The following is a 19,031-nucleotide window of genomic DNA, read 5'->3' on the forward strand; positions in this document are numbered from 1 at the left end:
CACAAAGTAGATGTCCTAACCGACTTTCCAAAACTATAGTTTGTTAACAAGACATTTGTGGAGTGGTTGAAAAACAAGATTTAATGACTCCAACCTAAGTGTATATAAACTTCCTACTTCAACTGTAAATAGTGGGGATTCCAGGCTAAGAATCAGGTATTCATGGAGATTGTTTCCCAACCAGTTTTTTTCCATAGGGAGGTTTGGTACAGGATTGGTTTTAATCATCACTGATATACATCATTCACTATGATGGAATACATCATTCACTAATTAATTCATCCTGTGTGCCGGAAGGAAACCACATCCTCCTCTCAAGCCACTGAAACATTTTGTACGCTAATATGAAAAATGAAATTAATTTTGCATTACCTATAATTGGAGTTTGTAAACTTCTGAGTCTTTCTGGGTAAGTCTCGAAGAGCTTTGCACACCTGGATTGTACAATATTTGCACATTATTATTTTAAAAATTCTTCAAGTTCGGTCAAGTTGGTTGTTGATCATTGCTGGACATCCATTTTCAAGACTTGCCATAGATTGAAGCCGATTGAAGTCAAAACTGTAACTAGGCCACTCAGGAACATTCAATGTCGTCTTGGTAAGCAATTCCAGTGTATATTTGGCCTTGTGTTTTGGGTTATTGTCCTGCTGAAAGGTGAATTGATCTCCCAGTGTCTGTTGGAAAGCAGACTGAACCAGGATTTCCTCAATGATTTTGCCTGTGCTTAGCTCTATTCCATATGAATTTTTCTGCTAAAAAAGCTCCCTAGTCCTTGCTGATGACAAGCATTGGCTCCCGAGTGGCACAGCGGTCCAAGGCACTGCATCTCAGTGCTAGAGGTGTCACTACAGACCCGGGTTTGATTCCAGGCTGTATCACAACCGGCCATGATTGGGAGTCCCATAGAGCGGTGCACAATCGGCCCAGCTTTGACCGGGTTTGGGTTTGGCTGACTTGCCTAGTAAAATAAATCAAATCAAAAATACCCATAACATGATGCTGCCACCACTATGCTTGAAAGTATGAAGAGTGGTACTCAGTGATGTGTTGTGATTTGCCACTGTCATAACACTTGTTTTTTTTCTTTGACACATTTTTTGCAGTTTTACATGAGTGCCTTTTGAAAACAGGATGCATGTTTTAGAATATTTTGATTCTGTACAGGCGTCCTTCTTTTCACTCTGTCATTTAGGTTAGTAGTGTGGAGTAACTACAATGTTGTTGATCCATCCTCAGTTATCTCCTATCACAGCCAATAAACTCTGTAACTGTTTTAAAGTCTCCATTGGCACTCATGGTGAAATCCCTGAGCGGTTTCCTATCTGTATGTAGGCCAGTGACACAACATCTCAATTGAATCCATTTTAAATTCAGGCTGTAACACAACACGAGGTTGAAAAAGTCAAGGGGTGTGAATACTTTCTGAAGGCCCGGTATGGACGCGTGCTATGGCATACCTGAGATATGCGATTCATTAGTGACAGGAGGCCCCGAGGGAAAACACACATTGTAGCGGTTTTTGACTTGCGGGTTATTGTTTGTTAGGGGTGCCAGGTAGGTCGTGCCTACCAGAGAAAATATACATTTCTCCTTTTTGTTTGTGAGGGAATGAGTCACGTCTGTCCGTCAAGTCTACACTAATACTAAGGACTCGTGTAAAAGTCCGTATGGAAATACGCTTTTCGTAATACCCTTAAAACATTAGAAATTCACAACAACTGATCACACACATAAAAACATCACAAAACAATGATCTCTGGTTCCTCAAGAAAAGTCCCGTACCTCGGGCCTAAAAAGAGTCTCGCCTGGTAAATTAGTTCAAGTGAACTCAAGTGACCTCAGTCACGCAATGTTTGTCCGTTCATAAAGTGTAGCTTAAAACCAGTCACAATAATACAATCAAAATCTCAAACTCTTTTATCACACAATGCTCAAGTAGGCACACATACACACACACGCGCACACACACCTGTACTCCCCCCTTGGTCTCTCCTCACTCTCTTCATACTCAGTGGGTCTCTGGTTTTCCACTTAGTTTGCAGGGAGCTGAGGATCAGCCTGTTAAGAGGCAGGGAAGACAGCTGGTGTTGTCACCCTGCCTTCTTCAAACACTTAGTCAAGGGCTGTGGTGCCTGGATGGAGGAGCTTACTACTCCACAATCCATCTCTCATCTATCGCCTTATAATCAATGCAGAGCTTACAACTCAAGGCAACCAGTTTAAAATAGAACAGGGGACTTAAGCAGTATTATTCTGAATTAATACAAATGGAAATTAGCTTTTTTTTCTGCAAATACAAATGGGCTTTTATGGAGAGCAAATAAAAACAGATTCAATGAATGCAAATATTAGTGGAAATCCAGTATGGAGTGAAAGTGAGTTTTTCACTATTTTTTCTCTTAATGATGCTGGTCCGTTGCCATCTCAGTAAGATGAGATTTAACAGGGAACGGAGAGCAGGAGAAGTCTGTTGAGAAAAGGCATAGAGGAGAAACATTTCTTTGTGTGGTATAAGCTCGTATGCAGCTACGTGAGAACACTGCTGAAACAAACAGAAGTATACACACACACACACACACTGAAACACACTCTCTCTCTCTCCCTCCCTCTTGCTCTCTGTCTCTCTCACACGCACACAAACACACACTGAAACACACTCTCGCTCCCTGTCTCTCTCACACACACACCAAACACACACTGAAACACACTCTCGCTCCCTGACTCTCTCATACGCACACACACACTTTCTCACCTCCCCTCCTACTGCAGGTTTAATCTCCAAAGGACCATATTCCCCTCCATCCCTGTTCATTAATCATCATTTCTTTACTGCTTAAAATAAAGCCCGGGCCATGGGGGTCTTATAGCAGTGATGCATCCCTGGTGTTTCACACAGGAAATTACAATAAGAAGCAGAGAGGAAGGAAGACAGAGATGTCTTCTCTCTTTAATTCCTCTTTCCAATCCTATTGGTTGAATGATTTATTTGAGTACAGTCAAGACAAACAACCAACTCAGACTGGTAACTTTAATGAAATTATCTTATTTTATCTGAGAAATATGACTTATTCCTGGGCTCGGATAAAGCTAGTTATATATTCTGCTGCTGAGACCAATGTACGAGCTGAATTAATTCAATGGTTTCTTTGGTTTCTTGTTACGGCTTCACTTCACCGTTATGGAATTGCATATTACAGCGGTCATGCTTAATTATGCTTAATGGTATACAGGTAGGTGTACCTGGAGGTACGGTTATGTTCTGGACAACCCTAAGAATGGTTTGGAAGGACTTATAACAGGGTCGTGTACATACGGGAACATGTTAGAAAAACCTCAAATGAGGGTTTCTTATTGGACAAGTTCAGATAGTACCTCCCTGTTTCACTCCGTTTCAGAGCGTTTTCCTATCTTTCTATAATGTCTTTCTAAGACAGTTCGGGTCCATGTTCACACTGTGGCAAAACTTTTTGCAATGGAAAACTAAAATGAGCGCTTCTTATTGAAGTAATGAGTTCAGATCATTGGCTGCATCCCTGTAGGAGACTGTCTCACACTCCAACTCTCAGTGTTGAGGAGAATGTATAATTAGTTGAATTCCCTCAGTACAATGTTTACTTCTATCCTTCCTTAATTATACTTGAACAGCCCTTATTCAAAAGGTTAGAAGTCCTGCTCTTCACTCTGAAATCTTCACAGACATTTAGAGGTTAGATGGTAGATTTCCCACTATTATTATGTAGAAACAGCTTTTTCCAAATGTATGTCATGTCTTTGTCTTTCCCAGCCACCCACCCACCCACCCAGCCAGCCAGCCAGCCAGCCACCCAGCCAGCCAGCCAGCCAGCCAGCCAGCCAGCCAGCCAGCCAGCCAGTCAGTCAGTCAGCCACCCACCCAGCCAGCCAGTCAGTCAGCCAGCCACCCAGCCAGTCAGTCAGCCAGCCACCCACCCAGCCAGCCAGCCAGCCAGCCAGCCGGTGCAGAGCGGGGCAGGAAGACATATGGGTATTCTGTGCTCAAAGTCTCTCCCAGAATATTTGGACGGTGTTAAACAGGTCAAGGCTCCTTGGCACTAGCCACATGTTTTGAGGATTCAGGCCCCGCTCCATAGCTGCTTCCCCTAATGATAGGAGCGTGTTTAAAAAACACTTTTTACAAATCTTTTCACATCTTCCACATGGATTTATTTTTTTCAGAGGAAGGTTTGATTTACATCTCTCGCTCTCTCTCTCTCTTTTCCCCCCCTCCTCTCTCCATCTCTCCCTCTCTTCTCCTGACTTCTATTTGTCCTACTTCCATCTGTTCTCTGTCTGAGTGAAGCAGCAGACCTGGAGGATAATGAATGCCTTGTTGAAGGACGACAGTAGGCACATCCGTCATAAATCCCCAAACACCCCTTCTTTTTCTCTCGTTGGTGGGACGTAAAGTTGAAGAAAAACAGGAACAACCGTCATACCTCCCCAAAACATCCCTTCTTCTTCTTCTTCTTTTGTTTTGTGAGAAGTAACCTGTCTCAGCCGTGACTAGACAGGCCTATTGTATGAGCAGTAGCTCCTTGCAGCTGTATTGTAGTGTTCGACACGACACTTCAATTCTGTTTGTGACTCACAGGTTTCGTGTTTGCGGTTTGTCTTAATTCATTGCTATAATGGTGTCTCAGCAGCTCTCATAAACCCAACTTTCTGCCTGTTCCTCTGACTCGTACTGATACGTTCGCTAGACAAAACAACAGCCTATTTACTGTAGGTTTACTCCTCTCGTCTGCTGTTTTGCTCCTAATCGTGTTGACTCTCTATTTTCCGTCTGTCTGACTGAACTACGAGTATTGTTTTTATTATTTGCAATCTCTGCCTCCCCAATATCCATGTTTTAAATCTGTGCTGTGGGTTGAGGCTTTTGTGGGTGGGTGTTTTTCCAGTCGCTCTATCTGACATGAACCAATAGGTAGAGGCTGGAGTTGTTTCTTAACAACCCATAATATGTTGTGCCACACAGATGTCCTTCCCCTCTCCCTCCTTAGCTGTAGTGACAGTGACAGCGTGCAACCTGCTCGCCATAGGACAGAGTCAAGTCCACTTAAACCCCTAAAGGATTGCAGTCAGAAAGCTGCTGGTGCTAAAGGACCTAGTGTCAGTGATAATGATAAGCCATAGTGATGCGCTGTCTCTGCAGTAGGAGGATTTGGCATGGCTTAACTGGTCCCACTCCTCCCACCAGTCACAGAGGTGGAATAAATAACATCAGTGATGTACACACACACACAGGTACACTCGTACACACACACACACACACACGCACGCACACACACACACACAGGAACACAGGAACACTCACACACACACACACACACACACACACACACACACACACAGCTGTAGCTGCTTGACTTTTTCACGATCACTCAAGGTAAACTTTAGGTATGTTGTTGCTTTTCAAACACTAGTAGAATGTTACGATGGTAATGGGCAGGAGGATACTTTGTAAGGGATATTCAACAAAGTGCTGTGTATGCGTTCTATGGAAAATAATGAACGACGCTGAAGGTGTTTTCCACGAGGGGATAGCCGAGTGGATCTGACCTTCCACGGAGTTGCATTATGTTCTGTAGAACTCATAGAGGCCCAAGTTGATTATCCCTTTAATACCATGGCTATAATTTAACACATTTGAAGGTAGAAATGTGTTCAACATCCACTGAAGTAGCTTGCAAGTTTACTAGATAGCTACAGTAGTTGCCATGGTAACAAACAGACTTGCTAGTTTAGCTAACCAAACCATCAGTCCTGGCTTGCCATTATGAAAATAAAATGCCAGTAATGTTTTCAATTCGACTTTTGCTTTAAAAAACAGCCCAAACATAGAACATGAAAGAATGAACTATAGCCATTGAATTCTACCGACCAAATATACTGTGCGTTATAGGGAAATAATGCATGCGCTAGAATGCCCTTCAAGCCAATCAGAAATAACTATTCAACAAGGCCATGGTATAAATATAATTATAAACTGGGTGGTTCGAGCCCTAAATGCTGATTGGCTGACAGCCGTGGCGTGGCATATGAGACAGTATACCACAGGTATGACAAAACATTTACTTTTACTGCTCTAATTACGTTGGAAAACAGTTTATAATAGCAATAAGGCACCTCAGGGCTGTGTCCAGGGACTCGTCGTGCGTATGAACAGTCCTTAGCTGTGGTATATTGGCCATATACCACACCTCCTCGGGCCTTATTACTTAAGTAAATGGAGTAGAGAAATTGAAACCAACACTGCATTAAAAAGCCTGGGGACTACAATGCCATTATCCTTTTACCTAAATAACTGCAAAAACCACAGACCAGCTGGTCGGCCGTAAGTAGTTGGACTACTGGAATGTCACAAGGACATCTACCCATACATACAGTATAAGGATGTGAATATCATTCTACACTGAACACTGTGAATGCATGGGGACTATATAGTTGGAGTGGCCCTCTACAACCTAGTCACAGTAACTAGTGCGCCACAGGACCATCCTCCATGTTCTGTGAGAGAAATTAAGTCGGCTCTCCTCCGTCTCCTTCTGTCTATTGACAGTTGGTGTCGGCCCGGGGCAAAGTGGGAGTTGTGGTACGCCATTCTAATGATCCCTCTTTAAACCAAACCCTCGCTGTGCTTCCAATCAGTCCACCGACTGCCAATAGAATATTCATATCCTGACCTCAGAGCGGGCGAGTGTAGAATGTCACAAACGAGAGAGAGGGTCCCAGGGTTCTGGAGAATTCCAGCCGCTTTCATCTGGAATAGAGGACACCTTTAATGTCCTGTACTGTACGATCTGCCTGGGAAGCGGGGAGAGAGGGAGGAGTAGGCAGGGAGAGGAGAGGGGAGAGAGGGAGGATTAAGGAGAGGAGGGGAGAGAGGGAGGAGGGGAGAGGGTAGAATAGGAGGAGGAGGGAGAGGGGAGAGGGAATAGGCATTAAGGAGAGGAGCAGAGGATTGGGAGAGGGAGGATTAAGGAGAGGAGAGGGGGTAGGGAAGTAGGAGGAGGAGGAGGAGGAGAGGATTGGGAGAGGGGGAGGAATAGGAGAGGGAGAGGAGGAGGAGGAGAGGGGGAGGGAGGAGGAGGGAGGGGGAGAGGGAGGAGGGAGGATTAAGGAGAGGAGAGAGGGAGGAGGAGGAGAGGAGTAGGCAGGGAGAGAGGGAGGAGGAGGAGAGGGAAGAGAGGGAGGATTAAGGAGAGGAGAGGGTAGAATAGGAGGAGGGAAGCTTGTGAAACAAAACCTTTATGAGCTCCTCCCTTTCATTTGCCTATAATATTAAAACATTGGGATCTTTTTCTCCAATGTTATAATAACTGAATATTAGCATCTCAATCCACTGAATTACTTTCAATGAGAGGGCAGTGGTTCCTGTTTAATGAGCAGTGATTCATCTACTATTATTATAATTATCATCCACTCTTCCATAATATTCAAATGTTGATCTTCTCAAAACATTAAGAATTTAGGCGAAGTGCTTATGTTTTTATTGTGCCTTTTTTATTGTGTAACATCAGAAACAGGAATTTAGCATGGTTCTCGCTTCGCATGTTCACACACACACACACACACACACACACACACGCACACAGAGAGACACACACATCCTGCATGCGCGTCCTGCACTTCCTTCTCCTATGTTTTCACTGTGACTCACCCAGGTATAGATAAAGTGCACTCAGAGAGACATTCCCTTGACACCACACTCCAACATGATTACAGCAAGACGGCCCCAATAACTAAAAGGCTGTATAAAGAAAATAGACAGATATACACCAAAACACTTGGGGGGAAATCTATGTCAAATTGCATTCACAACGTGTTAGTTCTACCCTCAGAGCATTAGAGTGACAGTTAAAGTAGAAGACTACTTGTGCCCATTATTACTGCCAGAACCCCATCGTCTACCCACAATGCAGTTCTAAATATACTTAGGATCTGTTCTGTTTTAACATACATTTCCAATTATGAGATGAGGATGAGAGACATTATACCCCTCCTCCAAAAACAACCACATTTGCAGAGGGAGAAAAAAAACTCCTCTGCAATAAGGTTAGGCCTACTAATCAGAAGGCTTAACAGTCCTGTGCTTAAGTGAAGTGAGTCATTGATTTAAAGTTTCAGGGAACGGAAACATTTAATGACTTGAGGAAGAACAAATAGGCAGCTCAATAGGCACAGTGTATGCTCTGAGAGGATGGACTGTGAGCGCTGTTTAAAATGCACCGACTAATTTAAAGCCGTGCTCCTCCTTGGGTTTTGTTGTCCGATGTTTTTTTGATTCCCGGAATTTCTTTTCATGCCAAGTGTGTAATTGTTTCCCTAAACTCCCGAAGGAACCCTGAAATACATACACACACACACACACACACACACACACAAATATACACACGCGCACCTACGCAGGCATTCAAACACAGTCTTTATGGATGCTACACTGGAGACACTTGTGTTAGAAAAGTGTTAGAAAAATAGAAAATCAGGGATGTTCTTACTTCTGTCAGCTCTGCCGCCACTGTAAGGTCATTGTGAGGGGGTTTTATGGGATGTGCTGAGAGTGTGTAGAGGGTGTTCTTCGGGAGCATGGTGTATGTGAGCTGTTGATTGGACTTTGGGGAAGTTGTTTAGGAGCCTGTAGAGAGAATAGAAAGAGAATGAAGGAGGAGACTTCAACACTATAAAGAACCTTTCCTATGAGAGTACACTACAGTACTGATAACAACAACAACAGAACAGACAATGTTTCCAGGCTTCAAACAGCATCATAATAACTGGTTGCCATGACGAGACTTCCTTGACTCTTTCGGCCCACTCCCGTCTTGATACAGACACAGATCAGTTTTAAGGCAGATACATGCTGATCTACTTGTTATACATGTGTTAGCTATGTTGAATGGATGTCTTACAACGTGATCTGTTTTAAGGCAGATACATGCTGATCTACTTGTTATACATCTGTTAGCTATGTTGAATGGATGTCTTACAACGTGATCTGTTTTAAGGCAGATACATGCTGATCTACTTGTTATACATGTGTTAGCTATGTCGAATGGATGTCTTACAACGTGATCTGTTTTAAGGCAGATACATGCTGATCTACTTGTTATACATGTGTTAGCTATGTCGAATGGATGTCTTACAACGTGATCTGTTTTAAGGCAGATACATGCTGATCTACTTGTTATACATGTGTTAGCTATGTCGTATGGATGTCTTACAACGTGATCTGTTTTAAGGCAGATACATGCTGATCTACTTGTTATACATCTGTTAGCTATGTTGAATGGATGTCTTACAACGTGATCTGTTTTAAGGCAGATACATGCTGATCTACTTGTTATACATCTGTTAGCTATGTTGAATGGATGTCTTACAACGTGATCTGTTTTAAGGCAGATACATGCTGATCTACTTCTTATACATGTGTTAGCTATGTCGAATGGATGTCTTACAACGTCCTTGTGTAGGTTCCCTTCAAAGTAACCAGGTTGTTAGCAAGACCTTCAAGTTTTCAATAAGTGCGATTCCTTCCTCAGCTTCTATCGAAGAACAACCACCATCGGTTTTCCTTGTTCCAAACATTCCCTTGTCTTTTTGTATCTTAATTATGCGTTTATCAGTTTGTCCGACTGATGAATCTGTTATCTGTTGCAAACGCTGTGTGACAAATCCATTGGGATGGTTGCAGGGCTGAGAGAAGTTTCACATTTGTTCAAGGAGTTACTCAAAGATGATTTTGCAAAGCAGGGAGGTGTTTGGTAAAGAAAGTGGTTCAAGTCATCAAAATCTGCTTCCCTCGAGTTGTCCTTCCTTATGTTGGATATTTGTCTTTTGTGGTTTCTCCTGCGTGACATGATACTTTTTGTATAGGCTAATGTATTGAGACAAAGTCACACTATAAATCAAAGCATTGCCTTGCTGCTATTGTCTGCCTGACTCCATGCCTTCTTAAATACTTTATCATAGATAATGGAAACGGATGTTCTCAAAGGCGTCGAGATGCTGAGTTGCGTAGAAAGAATGCACCTGTAGTTTATTTAGTCACTGGGAAGGAACAGAGAGCCCAGTGTTGATAAAGGGCAATTCTCAAGATAAGAGCTAGAAAAGCCACTCAGACACACACACACCTGCCTCAGCGCTGATTAAGGACCCCATGTCATATAACCTTGGTGGTAAACAAGCGTAGTGAATGAAAGAGTAGCTACTGCTTCCGATAGGAGCGGGGGAGCGCCTAATGGAGTGACCTCTCCTCCCCCCTTCCTCCCACCATCCCCTCACTAGTCTTACCCGTATTACACAAACCCAGCCGGGTAATTATCCCTGGGCCTCCTTTGATTGGACGAAACCCTCGCTCGCGACAAATGTCAGTGTGGTGCGTTATACGTCGGCTGTGTCTTCTCCCTCTTTATCTCGCCAATTATATGCGGCATCTGTCATCTTCTCCCATCGAAGAGCAGGGGAACACGTGCACACACACGTGCACACACACACACACACACACAGCGGATCAATAAGGCCCAGGCGTGGGCTTTGTTCCCCGTCTCTAACGATCGGTGTGTATCAAAGATACAACCGGAGCCCTCACAAGCAACCTTTGGCATTTGGATGTCAATTATCTCAACGCTCGTCAATAGATCTCCTTGCTTCTTGTTGCAGGTGATCTTACAGGGTGGGAAATCCATACGTCTATGCATCCTATTCTCGTTCCTTGGCTGTTTCACCTTTTAAAGCAAGGGGCCGTTGTTCTGGGGGAGTGTTTAGAAAGTTATCAGCGTTTTCTGCGCTGTTATGGGGCATTGTGTGTCATCCTGTCTTTAATACAATGGGCAGTAGGCATCAACCTCACCAAGGTTGGAACAGAGTGCTCGGGTGCCAGTCAATAGGGTTTCGTAAGGAGAACAGATATTCAGCGACTCTTTGTCGGACAGTTTGCTTTCAGAAGTTGAAGGCTCACATCCACTGTGGATTGTAAAAGGATAGATAGATTGTGATTCAAACAACAGAAGGAGGAGTGTGGCCAATAGTCCTCTCTCAGGAAGATTAGAAGACCTTGGAATAGATGGAAGTTGGAATGATTTACCAAGCAAAAGTTTTTAACTGGCAGGGCTTTTAGGTTGTTGTGAAGGACACGTCATGGCAAAATGCACTACGTCAATCTAAGTGAAATACCAAGCTTCTGCCAAAACATTTAGGATTTATTGGAACGGAGGGAAGGAAGATGAATTATTAGTCCAGAAGTTCATGGACTAACCATGGTCTCTCTCTGCACACGTTGTGAATCTTATCTGGTTTATTTTGTGCTTAAGATTTAGGAGTCACTTCGACCTTTTCACCACCGTGACTTGATGTCATCTCGGTAATAGCCAAGCAGCAACTGCTTGGAAAAGGCGTCTCGCCAGACACTTCTCATACCTTTAAAAAGTCACGCCATTACATGCATTCTGTTGTACTGTTTTCTCTTTTCATACTCTTGGACCGTAGTAACACGCTTGCTTAATACAGTTTCAGGATGACCATATCAGAGGTCAGAAAGAGAGATTCCAATCTCAATGGGGCTTTTATGATTAGTGAAGGATGAATGAAAAGATATAGCTGGATTAGAAGCCCCCCCCATCTTGCCCTTCCTCTCCTTTATGTGTATTATGTAACCATGCTCACACTAGGACATGCCTTGCGCGCCTAGTTACACAAACAACTCCACCCTCACGTGAACACGTTTACTCCTCGCCCTTGTTCTAGAATCTACACCCGATGGAATCCCTCAAGATTCCATTCAACCAAAGCAAGTGAACCTCATTGTTTTCTTCTCTTTAGAAAAGCTAGAGCGTAATAAATTGGGATTGAGTCGGAACATTGATCTCTGTTGGTACAGAGCGAGGTAAGTCTTTATGAGCAGTTCAAGGCGGTTCATCGCAGTCGTCCCAGAGGAAAGCCTGGTCGGAGTAAATTGAAGCCGAGAAGGGGAGGGGTCTTCTTATTCAACAGGCTGGGCCTAGGCTTACTGGGCACTTCAAATACGCACAGCTAATACTGTGAACAAAGCATAGAGCCAACGGTTTGCTTAGTGATTATTTGATTCTATCTTTGATGATGCTTCTCGTGCTCTAGTGTTAGTTCTTTAGAGATTCTTCACCATCAGTATGCTTATTACTAGGCGGGTCTGGGGGACACGCCACTGACTTACATAGGCTATTGTGAAAGACCAAATCAGTTCAACAGATGTGTGGGAAATGTGAGTTGGTCAAGGTTGGAGATGAAAATACTGACCGGAGCCTGTATTTGGGCCTATTTTAATTATTGTTCATTGAGATACGTAAAAATTGTTTTCATGCAAATTTCCTGCAATTCGATGTAGTGTAAGTAACATGACTCATGACATCTTTTGGGTAGGCTATTTAATTATAATTTCATATATTTCATATAGGGAAAATAAAGTCTAGACTATTTTCACAAATGTCATTTCACTATCAAATATGTTATAAACATTTAATTTATATGAACCATCAAGTATCAATTTAGTTAAACATCTTTTTCAGAACGTGATTAGCTCATTTGATATTGGCAGAGTCACACCTGTGTCTATAAATTCCTGTCTGTCACGTGAACTAATTGAGATGGTGGTTGCCTGACCCAGAACAAAGTCAGGTCTTGCTCAGCTCCGTATGCTGTCTCGTGTCAAATGTTTATCTTTGATATAGCTGATGTTCCACTCTCGAAATGGTGCGCTACACTTCCAAAATGCCTGTGAATGTTACAGAGACGACCAAAGGATATCCACATGTGCATCGGAGTCTCACATCTTGTTTCTAGTCTAAAGCATTGCAGAGTAAAGCGTCATTATAGATCGCTTAATATAAATCATTGGGATCCAATTGTCTTTTTAAGCTAAGGGGTACGCTTTTTGACCTTTTTTCTAACAAGGGATACGGCCCACCCCCGCATACCCCCTCAATTCGAGCCGATACTGAAACAAAGGTCACACTCACACAATACCCTCTTTGATCCAGCCGTAGAGAGGTTCATTTGAACTACACCATCTATAACGTTTTCAACTTTCCACTCATAATTAGCTTTAAAAACCACATGGGGTGTTTTGAACTTTCCACTCATAATTAGCTTTGAAACCCACATGACATGTTTTGAACTTTTCTGTTCCGCCTTTTTGATTAAAAGGCTAATTATGGAAATTCTGGCCATTTTCTTTTGCCCTGTGCGTTTTCACTTCTCTAGCTAGCTGTGTCCCTGACTGAGTCTATACCCCCTGAAGCTGTGTCCCTGACTGAGTCTATACCCCCTGAAGCTGTGTCCCGGACTGAGTCTATACCCCCTGAAGCTGTGTCCCTGACTGAGTCTATACCCCCTGAAGCTGTGTCCCTGACTGAGTCTATACCCCCTGAAGCTGTGTCCCTGACTGAGTCTATACCCCCTGAAGCTGTGTCTCTGACTGAGTCTATACCCCCTGAAGCTGTGTCCCTGACTGAGTCTATACCCCCTGAAGCTGTGTCCCTGACTGAGTCTATACCCCCTGAAGCTATTGGAGGTTTTAATGAATGACCTGTCATGGAACTGAAGAGAGAAGCCAGAACATCTAGATATGTAGTCTTTGACATGGTCGGTCTTTAAGACAAACACTATAGTGGGGGCAAATGCACACACGCATGGAGGCGCCTACACACTCACATGGACGCATGCACACACTGTACACACACCCATCCAGTGTTGCAAAGAGTGTGAGCTGCCAACGTAGCCAGTGGCCAAGCCATAATTATCCAACACTCTTTACACTGGCTGATAGTCTTTCTTCACTAAGCTATTTGAACTTTACAGATGAAACAATCGAGTTAGTATAAAATAGTATTCATACAGAAATTGATGCAATTAAAGTGCAGAGAAAACTTGGGCTTATTGCCTCTTCATTAAAAAAACAGGAGCGAAGAGAGGGATACGGCAATTGCTACTTCCTAAAAACACTTATATTTCTAATCATTTATTTAACTGGAGCCTGCACAGGCTACGTTTCAAGAACTAGTTTTCAAGGGGGTGATTTCAGACACATCCATAATTTGATTATCTTTCTCTGTGTAGTTATTGCTGGTGATGGGGGTCAGTGGGGAAAAATTAGAAGTCTTGGGCTTTGAAGGCATCTAAACTCCTGATGGACCGACCGACAGATGAGGTCAGGTAGACGCTCTATAGGCTAAACGCCCTTATTCAGCAATCCATCTTTTTATGCCTTGATGGAGAGGGAGAGAGATGAGAGAGAATAGGAGGGAAGAAGAAGAGAGAGAGAGTGGATCCCAAAGAGAATTCGCCCGAGGACAGTTTAGACGGAGAGAGAGAGAGAGAGAGAGAGCACCTTAAAAAGACTATCCCCCTGCCTGTGAAACATCAAAGTAGCAGGGAGGAAGGAACCCAACCCACCGCCAAGGCTGCTGCCCTTTATCACGAGCCGTCGGGCTCGCTGCAGCACCGCTGGGATCGCAAAACTTTCCCCCCTTCCATAACTGTTTGTCACCTCCGCCGCCGTAGCAACCATGCCATGTGTCAGTCCGTTGATTTATGACCTTGATTAATAAACCACTCAAAGGACACCTGGCGTGATAGATCTCTCTCTTTCCTGTTGGAAATTGTACAGGGAATTGGCTCTTACCTCTTTAGACCCCTCCAACCTCCTCCAGAGCTCCCTAGCGTTTTCTAGGTGGCGCATATCACTTACACTAACAAGCCTAGCAGCGGTGAAACATTGAAATATTCTCCCTCCCTCCTTTTTAATTTCCCCTCCTGCCATCCTGTTCCTTTGCGAGAGAGAGAAAGAGAGAGCGCCAGGTCAGGCCGGGAGGCATCTCATTCATACAGCTACTGTCACTTTTATTGGGGCCATTAGTTTGAAGGGGAGACACCCTGGGAGTTTGTTGCGATGAAGGGAGAGAGGGAGGGGAAAGATAGAGAGGAAAAAGGAAAAGAAAAGTGCTGAATCCAACTTTTTTAGGTGGTGAGTAGTGACTTTGGGGAGGTGTGCCCCACTCAAGGACACAAAATGACTGACTTATTGGCCAACCCGGACATTCTCTCTGTGTGCTGATAGGACAATGAGGTTCATTGTCTTTGCCAACACTCAGATGTATGGTTATGTTTGCGGTGTGAATAATAGGCTCCGGAATGGAAAAGGACTTGTTACTGTGCAGGGGTCAGACTTCTTTAGTAGACTAATGGGTTACACAGAGAACACTGGTCTTACAGGCCTACAGGGGGATGATGTAGAGACAGTATTATTGGCGTTCATCTCTAAAGGTGGTAGCTAGGCTAATATCTGTTTATGCTCTACCTCGATGTTAACATCTTAGATAAGGGTTGCCCAACCCTCTTCCTGGAGATCTACGGTCCTGTGGGTTTTCAGCCCAAACCTCTTCCTGGAGATCTACGGCCCTGTGGGTTTTCAGTCCAACCCTAATTTAACACACCTGATTCTACAAATTAGCTGTGAAAACCTACAGGACCGTAGATCTCCAGGAAGAGGGTTGGGCTGAAAACCTACAGGACAGTAGATCTCCAGGAAGAGGGTTGGAGTGAAAACCCACAGGACCGTAGATCTCCAGGAAGAGGGTTGGGCTGAAAACCTACAGGACAGTAGATCTCCAGGAAGAGGGTTGGTCTTAGATGCTAGAAAGAAACATCTGACACCGAATAGGTGCAGTGAAATGTGTTTTTCTACAGGGTCAGCCATAGTAGTACGGCACTCTTGGAGCAAATTAAGGTTAAGTGCCTTGCTCAAGGGCACATCGACACCTTGTCGGCTCAGATATTCGAACCAGCAACTTTTCGGTTACTGGCCCAACGCGCTAACCGCTAGGCTACCTTACTAAGCCAGCATCTGTCTATAGACTGAAATAAACCCTCTTCCTTCCCCCTTTCAACACTAGTGTAAATCCAGACAGGGTGCGGTATGGTGCGATGCGGAGCGTTTAAAGAGGAAAGCGGTGTAGCTAATCACGGACAAACAGCGGCCGAGGCTGCAGGCGTGTGATAGAGCCCCAGCATGCAGGTATTAACGGCTACCTTTAAAGGATTTGAATGATGCCGGTAACGGGGACACGGTTGGCAGGCAAAAACCTCCCGCCGACAGGGAAATGAACAAATAATACAATGAAGGAAGATAAGGATGGTTCTCCTGTTCTACTATACTGCCACCATACTGATGGTCATCTTGGCATCTGTTAGGAAGGGGTCAAACACATTACCAGTTCTTTATATGAGAACAGAGACAGAGTGAGAGAGTGAGATAGAGAGACAGAGTGAGAGAGAGAGAGAGAGAGATAGACAGAGAGCGTGAGGAAGACAGAGAGAGAGGAAGAGACACAGAGAGAGAGATAGAGAAGGGGGCTGAGAGAGAGGGAGAGAGAGGTGGGGGGGAATGAATGAATGTCGATTTGGAATGCTTTTTTCCATCACATTCCCCTGCTTCGTCTCTCAGGTTCTAAATTAGATTTCTGGAAATAGATGTTGTCAGTAAGAATATGTTAATTGTTATTATTTTGATAAGGTGACAGTTCTTATTTGTATGCATGCATGTATATAGAGGGATCATATTGAACTGTATTTCAGTTATTACAAACACAATGTGACAAAGGTTGACCGACAACAAGCTTTTACGGTATGACATGCTTATTTAGTGCTTATGAATGTGTCTTGTATGGGTTATGAAGTCCTTATATAGGTTAGCCTTGCCGCCATGTTATTTTCCTTGGTTTATCAGGTGGGCCTCTATACCACTGCTCCTTGTAATATATTTTTAAAAAACAGATACCAATTCAACAATTCAATCAAGTGCTAACAGTGGGGCAATCTTAACAAGGGACGTTAACCGTTAATGCCCTTGAATGGGACCAGGAGAATGGTGATACAATAGCAAGATTAGATGAACACATCACTAGAGATTAAATTCTCTCTCTCCATCTCTTTATCTTACCATCGCTCTGCCTTTCTCTCTCTTACTTACCCCTCTCTCCCTCTTTCGTTCTTTCCGTCTCTTTCTCTCTCTTACTTTTCTGTTTTTCACTCTTACCCCTCTCTCCCTCTTTCGTTCTTTCCGTCTCTTTCTCTCTCTTACTTTTCTGTTTTTCACTCTTACCCCTCTCTCCCTCTTTCGTTCTTTCCGTCTCTTTCTCTTTCTTTTTTTTGTCACTCCTCTCCTCTCTCTCTCTCTCTCTCTCTCCCTCCCCCCTCTCCTTTCAATTCAAATACCCTGAATTACCTCCTATTTCAAGGAAAAGAGCAACACTGATTGTTTCTCTCTTTCCCTCTCTCTACCTCTCTCTCCCTCTGTATTTCATAATGTACCATCTGACACCTCCTTGGTCTGTGTAATCTACCTAGAGTGTCATCCCCTCCCGTCTCTAGTAATGATGACATAAGTGTCTCTCCGGCACGACTAGCTGATTGGTGACCCATCCTGCTCAGGCACATCCAGAATAATCAGCACCATCAATGGCCTGGAGATAGCTTGAGCTGATGAGCAGCCGGGAGCTAACATCACCACCCCTTCCTCTTCTCGCCTCTCTCTCCTTTCTCCTCTCTCTCGCTCTCTCCTTTCTCCTCTCTCTCGCTTTCTCCTTTCTCCTACCTCTCCTTTCTCCTCTCTCTCGCTCTCTCCTTTCTCCTACCTCTCCTTTCTCCTCTCTCTCTGTGACACAACTTTGATCTTAACTCCTACTGTATAAGGCATGGTCATATGGCTACATGGTATACGTTATAGGGATACATTTGTGGAATGCCATTATCCTCTTATAGCGGTCTAAGGCACTGCATCTCAGTGCCAGAGGCGTCATTACTGCCCCTGGTTCGATTTTTTTGTTTTTTTTAACTAGGCAAGTCAGTTAAGAACAAATTCTTATTTTCAATGACAGCCTAGGAACAGTGGGTTAACTGTCTGGTTCAGGGGCAGAACGACAGATTTTTTACCTTGTCAGCTGGGGGGTTCGATCTTGCAACCATTCGGTTACTAGTCCAACACTCTAACCACTAGGCTACCTGCCGCCCCGAATCCAGGCTGTATCACATCCGGCCGTGATTGGGAGTCCCTTTGGGCGGGGCACAATTGGCCCAGCGTCGTCTGGGTGTGGCCAGGGGTAGGCCGTCATTGTAAATGAGAATTTGTTCTTAACTGACTTGCCTAGTTAAATAAAGGATAAATAAAAAATATAAATAAAATATATATGATTATAAATCTCTCTCCTCCTCTCTCTCTCTGTGTGTGACAGAGGTGATCATAACCCATGTACTAAATAATGTATATGGATGGATTTTCTTTTATAACATCCTCCCTTCTCTCTTTCTCTCTTTGAATAGATGATCTTTGAGGAATGTACTGTATAGGGATGGATTTAATTCTAACCATTTCTCTCTCTTCCTCTCCTTCCCAGAGCACCTGAAGGGCCGTCTGGAGGAGTACATGGCCCGGTTCCCCAAGGTGCGCATCGTTCGGACCAAGAAGAGGGAGGGTCTGATCCGTACCCGTCTGCTGGGGGCCTCGGTGGCCAAGGGAGAAGTCCTCACCTTCTTGGACTCTCACTGTGAGGCCAACATCAACTGGCTGCCCCCCCTGCTTGGTGTGTGTGTGTGTGTGTGTGTGTGTGTGTGTGTGTGTGTGTGTGTGTGTGTACGCGCGTGTGTGTGGACCAGCCACACAAAGTGTAGTCCCCCCTGTTCGGTGAGTCGACTGGAACGGAGTCTCAGAGCGTAGCTGCAGGTAAAGATAACACAAAAAAAGCTTCGATCGGGAGAGATTTGGGCCAGGAGAGGAGTGAGCAGGAAAGGAAAGTGGGGGGAGAAGAGGTCGGGCAAAGTGGGATGGAGAAGGTGCATCTTTTAGCCGTCTTTTTTTCCCTGTAAGAAGAGAGTGGCGCCGGGGAAAAGTTTGGGTCAGGAGAGCGAAAGAAAGGGGGACGGGTCGAGCTAGAGAACGTGTGAGAGAGTAAGAAGGTTAAAATCTCCATAAAAAAACTGGCTTA

The 19,031-nt window shown here is 44.1% G+C and overlaps 1 protein-coding gene across 1 annotated transcript in view; it reads left to right on the forward strand.

Annotated features, from left to right (window-relative positions):
- LOC115145615 (polypeptide N-acetylgalactosaminyltransferase-like 6) overlaps positions 1 to 19,031 on the forward strand; it is a 249,431-nt gene that overhangs the window by 176,832 nt on the left and 53,568 nt on the right. Inside the window, exon 6 of the mRNA XM_065003262.1 lies at positions 18,444 to 18,629. Coding sequence (XP_064859334.1) covers positions 18,444 to 18,629 — 186 coding nt within the window. The remainder of the gene's footprint in view (positions 1 to 18,443; positions 18,630 to 19,031) is intronic.

Source organism: Oncorhynchus nerka, linkage group LG18 (assembly GCF_034236695.1).
Source record: "Oncorhynchus nerka isolate Pitt River linkage group LG18, Oner_Uvic_2.0, whole genome shotgun sequence".
NCBI lineage: Eukaryota > Metazoa > Chordata > Actinopteri > Salmoniformes > Salmonidae > Oncorhynchus > Oncorhynchus nerka.